This window comes from Salmo trutta, chromosome 19 (genome assembly GCF_901001165.1).
Source record: "Salmo trutta chromosome 19, fSalTru1.1, whole genome shotgun sequence".
NCBI lineage: Eukaryota > Metazoa > Chordata > Actinopteri > Salmoniformes > Salmonidae > Salmo > Salmo trutta.
In genome coordinates this window covers 7,575,485-7,583,756 of record NC_042975.1, presented here as the reverse complement: position 1 = coordinate 7,583,756, position 8,272 = coordinate 7,575,485, and the positions used below count along the sequence as shown (strand labels likewise).

At 47.1% G+C, this 8,272-nt stretch overlaps 1 protein-coding gene across 5 annotated transcripts in view; it reads right to left on the bottom strand.

Moving 5' to 3' along the window:
• The window catches only part of LOC115153917 (glutamate receptor 1), a 93,621-nt gene that overhangs the window by 15,107 nt on the left and 70,242 nt on the right, over positions 1-8,272 (bottom strand). For all 5 annotated transcript variants that reach the window (XR_003867790.1, XM_029699594.1, XM_029699592.1 and 2 more), the window contains 2 exons: positions 8,187-8,272; positions 5,175-5,689 (listed from right to left, as the gene is read on the bottom strand). The exon at positions 8,187-8,272 is cut by the window's right edge and continues 121 nt beyond it. Coding sequence is in view for 4 of the 5 variants with exons in the window: in XM_029699594.1 (XP_029555454.1) it covers positions 5,175-5,689; positions 8,187-8,272 (601 nt within the window). In the remaining variant the exon portion in view is untranslated. The remainder of the gene's footprint in view (positions 1-5,174; positions 5,690-8,186) is intronic.

Sequence of the window (8,272 nt, the reverse complement as noted above, 5' to 3'; positions counted from 1 at the left end):
GAGGGAGGTGTGGATGGAGGCGTGGAGGGGGGGGGAGGAGGGACCGTCGGGGGATGTGGATTGAGGGACGGCATGAGGGAGGTGGTGGAGTGAGGCATGGAGGGGAGTGCATGGAGGGATGGAGGGAAGATGGAGTGAGGGAGCATTGAGGGAGGGATGCAATGGAGGGAGCATGGAGGGAGGGAGGGGCATGAGGGAGGGAGGATGGAGGTAGGCTGGAGGAGCATGGAGGGATGGAGGGAGGCGGTATTGACACTTTCTCACTGCCTTGTCACGCCCGAGAGAAGAGAGAGGAGAGAGAGAGAGAGAGAGAGAGAGAGAGACTGCTCCCAAGTCAACTGAGGAGAGGGGAAACCGATGTGTTAAAACAGAAAACTGCAGAGAAGACAAGAGAAGAGAAGACAAGAGAAGATATAAGATCAAAGTCTTTGTAATGATTTCATTTAGAGGAATCAACCATCTGCAGTTCACGACTGTGCCTCGTTGGTTACTATAGGGGGACAGAGAAAAGCTTTTACAGCACAAACTAAGACAAAGTAAGACTTGGATTGTCCTTGGAACGGCCAGCGCTAAAGAGTTCTTCTCCTGAAGATTAAAAATTCTGTCTGGGTTAAATTGTGACCGAGAAAACAACATCTGTCACAGGCAGCTTTCTGCAAATGTAATCTAATTTGGGCCCATTAGGCAGCTTTCTGCAAATGTAATGTAATTTGAACTCATTAGTTCCCTCAAAGCAGAAGGATACACATGTCCACCTAAATGTCAGGCAGTGACTGAGGAGCCAGCAATTAGAGCAAGCCAAGCGCCCAGGGGCCTTACTTTATAATGAGGAGGAGGAGGCAGTGGGAATGGAGGAATGTCACCAGATTGACCTGAACTAATGATCTGGTAATGAATCCCCACATGACTTTATGAAGGAATACATTGATAATATAATAATATACAATAATAATAATAATAATAATATACACAGTACAGTATGGTTAGCTGGAAACAAAGGGCCAGGTGTGGGTAAGGCTAGGCAGGCAGGCAGGCAGAGAGGGGCGCAGGACACAGTACAGTATGGTTAGCTGGAAACAAAGGGTCAGGCTAGGCAGGCAGGCAGAGAGGGGCGCAGGACACAGTACAGTATGGTTAGATGGAAACAAAGGGTCAGGCTAGGCAGGCAGGCAGGGAGGGGCGCAGGACACAGTACAGTATGGTTAGCTGGAAACAAAGGGTCAGGCTAGGCAGGCAGGCAGGCAGAGAGGGGCGCAGGACACAGTACAGTATGGTTAGCTGAAAACAAAGGGTCAGGCTAGGCAGGCAGGCAGGCAGAGAGGGGCGCAGGACACAGTACAGTATGGTTAGCTGGAAACAAAGGGCCAGGAGTGGGTCAGGCTAGGCAGGCAGGCAGGCAGGGAGGGGCGCAGGACACAGTACAGTATGGTTAGCTGGAAACAAAGGGCCAGGAGTGTGTCGGGCTAAGCAGGCAGGCAGGCAGGGAGGGGCGCAGGACACAGTACAGTATGGTTAGCTGGAAACAAAGGGTCAGGCTAGGCAGGCAGGCAGGGAGGGGCGCAGGACACAGTACAGTATGGTTAGCTGGAAACAAAGGGCCAGGAGTGGGTCAGGCTAGGCAGGCAGGCAGGGAGGGGCGCAGGACTCAGTAAAGTATGGTTAGCTGGAAACAAAGGGTCAGGCTTGGCAGGCAGGCAGGGAGGGGCGCAGGACACAGTACAGTATGGTTAGCTGGAAACAAAGGGTCAGGCTTGGCAGGCAGGCAGGGAGGGGCGCAGGACACAGTACAGTATGGTTAGCTGGAAACAAAGGGCCAGGAGTGGGTCAGGCTAGGCAGGCAGGCAGGGAGGGGCGCAGGACTCAGTACAGTATGGTTAGCTGGAAACAAAGGGTCAGGCTTGGCAGGCAGGCAGGGAGGGGCGCAGGACTCAGTACAGTATGGTTAGCTGGAAACAAAGGGTCAGGCTTGGCAGGCAGGCAGGGAGGGGCGCAGGACACAGTACAGTATGGTTAGCTGGAAACAAAGGGTCAGGCTTGGCAGGCAGGCAGGGAGGGGCGCAGGACTCAGTACAGTATGGTTAGCTGGAAACAAAGGGTCAGGCTTGGCAGGCAGGCAGGGAGGGGCGCAGGACACAGTACAGTATGGTTAGATGGAAACAAAGGGTCAGGCTAGGCAGGCAGGCAGGGAGGGGCGCAGGACTCAGTACAGTATGGTTAGCTGGAAACAAAGGGTCAGGCTTGGCAGGCAGGCAGGGAGGGGCGCAGGACTCAGTACAGTATGGTTAGCTGGAAACAAAGGGTCAGGCTTGGCAGGCAGGCAGGGAGGGGCGCAGGACACAGTACAGTATGGTTAGATGGAAACAAAGGGTCAGGCTAGGCAGGCAGGCAGGGAGGGGCGCAGGACACAGTACAGTATGGTTAGCTGGAAACAAAGGGTCAGGCTTGGCAGGCAGGCAGGGAGGGGCGCAGGACTCAGTACAGTATGGTTAGCTGGAAACAAAGGGTCAGGCTTGGCAGGCAGGCAGGGAGGGGCGCAGGACACAGTACAGTATGGTTAGATGGAAACAAAGGGTCAGGCTAGGCAGGCAGGCAGGGAGGGGCGCAGGACACAGTACAGTATGGTTAGCTGGAAACAAAGGGTCAGGCTTGGCAGGCAGGCAGGGAGGGGCGCAGGACTCAGTACAGTATGGTTAGCTGGAAACAAAGGGTCAGGCTTGGCAGGCAGGCAGGGAGGGGCGCAGGACACAGTACAGTATGGTTAGATGGAAACAAAGGGTCAGGCTAGGCAGGCAGGCAGGGAGGGGCGCAGGACACAGTACAGTATGGTTAGCTGGAAACAAAGGGTCAGGCTTGGCAGGCAGGCAGGGAGGGGCGCAGGACTCAGTACAGTATGGTTAGCTGGAAACAAAGGGTCAGGCTTGGCAGGCAGGCAGGGAGGGGCGCAGGACACAGTACAGTATGGTTAGATGGAAACAAAGGGTCAGGCTAGGCAGGCAGGCAGGCAGGGAGGGGCGCAGGACACAGTACAGTATGGTTAGCTGGAAACAAAGGGTCAGGCTAGGCAGGCAGGCAGAGAGGGGCGCAGGACACAGTACAGTATGGTTAGCTGGAAACAAAGGGTCAGGCTAGGCAGGCAGGCAGAGAGGGGCGCAGGACACAGTACAGTATGGTTAGCTGGAAACAAAGGGTCAGGCTAGGCAGGCAGGCAGGGAGGGGCGCAGGACACAGTACAGTATGGTTAGATGGAAACAAAGGGGTTGTGATAATGATAATGGTACTCCTGCCATGTGGCAAGGGAGCAGTGAATAAGACCACACATAGATCTGCAGTACATACGACCAAAGCAGCTGCAATCCAATATATCTGAAAATATATTTTCTTTCATCGAGATCCAGGGAGGCACAATGTAAAGTTATCCATCCGAAAGGGTTCTTTTCACTTTAACTCACTGGAATCTTGTAAGAACCGTAACTGAATCTGAATCCATCTAATTTCTCCAATTCTTCTTTTGAATTTGACATGTCTATTCACCAAGAATCAACATGAAAAATACACCCTCTTTTGTATGCCATAAATACCCCTATCTTAGGGAATACCTTTGTCTCTCCTCTCTGAGAAGCTTTTGCTGATGTCCACATCTGCCCTGATAAGAGCACAACTACACACACCTCCAACAGCAGCCTGGACTGGACCCTGGGGCTTGGGCCTAGGGAACCCCTGACCAGGGTCTGGCCTGGACCCCATGACTGCTGTCTTGGGTTGTAATAAGAAAACAGGCTCCTGAAGGCCCAGTCTAGTCAGTCTGTCACTCTGCTCTTGTTCTGTTCTGATCTGTTCTAATCTGTTCTGATCTGTTCTAATCTGTTCTGATCTGTTCTGATCTGTTCTTTTCTGTTCTGATCTGTTCTAATCTGTTCTGATCTGTTCTGATCTGTTCTTTTCTGTTCTGATCTGTTCTAATCTGTTCTGATCTGTTCTGATCTGTTCTGATCTGTTCTAATCTGTTCTAATCTGTTCTGATCTGTTCTGATCTGTTCTTTTCTGCTGTTCTGTTCTGAATCTGTTCTGATCTGTTCTAATCTGTTCTGATCTGTTCTAATCTGTTCTGATCTGTTCTAATCTGTTCTGATCTGTTCTGATCTGTTCTGATCTGTTCTAATCTGTTCTGATCTGTTCTGATCTGTTCTTTTCTGCTGTTCTGTTCTGAATTTGTTCTGATCTGTTCTGAATCTGTTCTGATCTGTTCTGATCTGTTCTGATCTGTTCTAATCTGTTCTGATCTGTTCTGAATCTGTTCTGATCTGTTCTAATCTGTTCTGATCTGTTCTGATCTGTTCTGATCTGTTCTAATCTGTTCTGAATCTGTTCTGATCTGTTCTAATCTGTTCTGATCTGTTCCAATATGTTCTGATCTGTTCTGATCTGTTCTTTTCTGCTGTTCTGTTCTGAATCTGTTCTGATCTGTTCTAATCTGTTCTGATCTGTTCTGATCTGTTCTGAATCTGTTCTAATCTGTTCTGATCTGTTCTAATCTGTTCTGAATCTGTTCTGATCTGTTCTGAATCTGTTCTGATCTGTTCTGATCTGTTCTGAATCTGTTCTGATCTGTTCTTTTCTGCTGTTCTGTTCTGAATCTGTTCTGATCTGTTCTAATCTGTTCTGATCTGTTCTGATCTGTTCTAATCTGTTCTAATCTGTTCTGATCTGTTCTAATCTGTTCTGATCTGTTCTAATCTGTTCTGATCTGATCTTTTCTGCTGTTCTGTTCTGTTCTGTTCTGAATCTGTTCTGATCTGTTCTAATCTGTTCTGATCTGTTCTAATATGTTCTGATCTGTTCTGATCTGCTCTGTTCTGATCTTTTCTGCTGTTCTGTTCTGTTCTGTTCTGAATCTGTTCTGATCTGTTCAAATCTGTTCTGATCTGTTCTGATCTTTTCTGCTGTTTTGATCTGTTCTGTGCTGTTCTGATCTGTTCTGTTCTTTTCTGATCTGTTATGATCTGTTCTGATGTCTTCTGATCTGATCTGTTCTGTTCTGCAGGATGCCTCTGTATCCTTTCTGCTGATGACTCATCTTCCATGTCTTCACTGTGGGGAGACTATTATAGTGTGAAAGGATGTTGTTAGTTGAAACACTACAGGTAACAGTGGGGGTCGAAAAAACGTTTGCCTACCTTGGCGAGATGTCACAGCCCTGCTGCATGAAGGCACCCAGCGAGAACCACAAGCTGTTGAATATCCCAAACTCATTGGTGTGCCCCTCATTCTGACTCTGGCCCTGTCCTTGGCCCTGGTTTTGGCCCGGTTGGGACTGGGACTGGCCCTGTCCTTGGCCCTGGTTTTGGCTCGGTTGGGACTGGGACTGTCCTGGCTCTCTCCTAGGACTGGACGACTGCTGTCTCTGCTGCTGCTCTTGGCCCTCCTCTCCCTCTGAGTCGTCCCCCTGCCACTCGTACGGGCTAAAGCGGCTGACCAGGAAGAGAACCACGCTCACACCGATGTAGGCAAACACGATGCACATCCAGATCTCGTAGGCCAGTGGGTCGAGGAAGGAGAAGACTCCAGGTTTTGACTTGGTGGGCTTCTTGATCATGATGGAGATGCCCAGGGACATGAAGGGCTTGGAGAAGTCGATCACCTCCTCTCTCACCAAGGTGATGGTCAACGGGGCTACTGCTACGTCTGCTTTCTAGGAGTCAAGGAGAGAATTACGTGTTCATCTATGTAGCTCTCCCTCAATGTATCATTCACCAACATTATCCCTACACTCAGAAATCCATCTCTGTATTTGTCCTTCAAACAGTATCCCTACACTCAGAAATCCATCTCTGTATTTGTCCTTCCAACAGTATCCCTACACTCAGAAATCCATCTCTGTATTCGTCCTTCCATCCATAAAGACTTCAAGTGGATATGACAAAAGCATTTCCTTAAAGGGGCAATCAGCAATTGCAACAATAACAAAGCATTTTCCCAGCCCCTCCTTTGGTAAAAAGCTGAGGGATGTGGCTAAAGAAACCAGGGCTCCTGAGTGGCGAAGCGGTCTAAGGCACTGCATCTCAGTGCTAGAGGTGTCACTAGAGAAACCCTGGTTCAGTGGTCTAAGGCACTGCATCTCAGTGCTAGAGGTGTCACTACAGAAACCCTGGTTCAGTGGTCTAAGTCACTGCATCTCAGTGCTAGAGGTGTCACTACAGAAACCCTGGTTCAGTGGTCTAAGGCACTGCATCTCAGTGCTAGAGGTGTCACTACAGGAACCCTGGTTTGAATTCAGGCTGTATCACAACCAGCTGTGATTGGGAGTCCCATAGGGAGGGGCACAATTGGCCCAGCGTCGTCCAGGTTTGGCTGGTGTAGGCAGTCATTGTAAATAAGAAATTGTTCTTAACTGACTTGCCTAGTTAAATAAAGAAAAAATAAATGTAACCATTTTCAATTCATAGACAGAGCTGTCGATTCAAGGACTTACCATCCACGACATCAAAATTATAGTTTTAACCATATCTTGAGGCTATATAGTGTCTGTTTACATTTACTTTGTTTATAATAATGGTGTAAAACAAGCTTATATTTTGGGTTCTGATGGGGTACAAAAGTTGAACTAAGCTCATGAGGCATCAATAAGCAATTTTATTCAAGAATCAATGGGTCCATAAGTTTAAAAAAAATGGATGTAACAACTGCAGATTGCCCCTTTAAGGTGATGTGAAGGAATGTAAATCACAAGGATTAGCATACGGCTCAGTAATAGTAAACTCTGTTCCCATAAGACAACTTTCTAAAATCACTCTCCAGCTTACATAAACACTGAGCCTTTTCAAGCTGAATAATAATGAATCGCTTTCAAGAAATATTAGGCTTACAACACTGAGAGAAAAAAAATAAAACCCTCCCAAGCGAGACTTGATTTGGTTGAGTCCACCCAGCGCCTCTGTCATTGTAAGGACAGAACAAACATTCTACTGTACCCTAGACCTAACTAGTAGCGTATCTTTCATCTCAACTTCCTGAGGGCAGAGAAATAGTGTTTTGACATGATTCACAGGAACAATGGAGGAAGATATGAGAAGAGACAGTTCTGGGCGTTTCAATAACAGCCTTCCTGGAATACAAATCCAGATACTGTTCTCAATCTGTTGCCTGTTGCCCAATTCTTTGGTTACCAGACAACAGCTTTTGACTATTTGTTACACTATCACTTCCACATTGGCAGCCTATCAAGGCCCATCTGAATTGTGTGGCTATGTGTTTTGACATTGAGGAAGCTGCTGGATTTGTAAAGTGAGAGGTATAGTCCTTTGTCCGAATATATTTTAGAACTTGTAGGGACACGCTGCGTCCTTTCTGAAGTAAAGCTGTGAAATACTTCTCCAACGCAATGTTATTGTTATCACAAAGAATGTGTGTCAAACCTACATAATATTGGAATGAAATAAACTGCGCTGCAGCATGTCCTTTGGCTACAGTTGCAAAGGAATGTACAATGTAGATCTGTAAATGCTCCAGACTTATAAAATAACACAACGGAAACAGTATTTATACTAAAGGCCACATTGAATTTGCTTTTACGTATTTAGTATGTGACACACATCCACTAACGAAATCATTGCACACGTCTTTTGCATACATTTGTTATGTTAGGATTAAGGCTTAAAGTCATGTCTGTATGAATATTGAATCTTGAATATTGACTGGGGGAAAGGCTAGAGTGAAGGTTGAGATAAAAGATGGTGTGTACTTGGAAAACTACATGTTAGTCTAAAAGAAATGTGAAATAATGTCTAGATGCTTTTTATAGTGAAGATGAAGTTTATAAATTGCCTGGCTGGGCTAATGAAACAGTGAATTGCACAGTCAGATGGAACAGAGTAAATAGGCATTTTACCGTCATAGATTTAGCCGGTAGTAACTTGTGGAATAGACACCGGCTGAAATGCGGTTCTAACCAATCAGCATTCAGGATTAGACCCACCCGTTGTATAAACAACAGATACTGTACCACATCTGCAACATTTTGGTTACTGCTACTACAGTATATAAACCGAAAGTGGTTGCATTAAAAATTTGTCCTTGCTATTGGACAAATTCCATGGACAGCTGTGTTGACTGAGACTGTACAATTAACACATTTATCCTGTCTCAGAGCCTAGTGAGTTGCCCAGTGTGTTCATGAGATGGTTACTAACCCCATAAACGAGCTCGCCCACCATCCCATTCCACATCTTGGACTCAGCGTCTCTGGCTCCATACTTGCCATCCCCTACGATCTCCA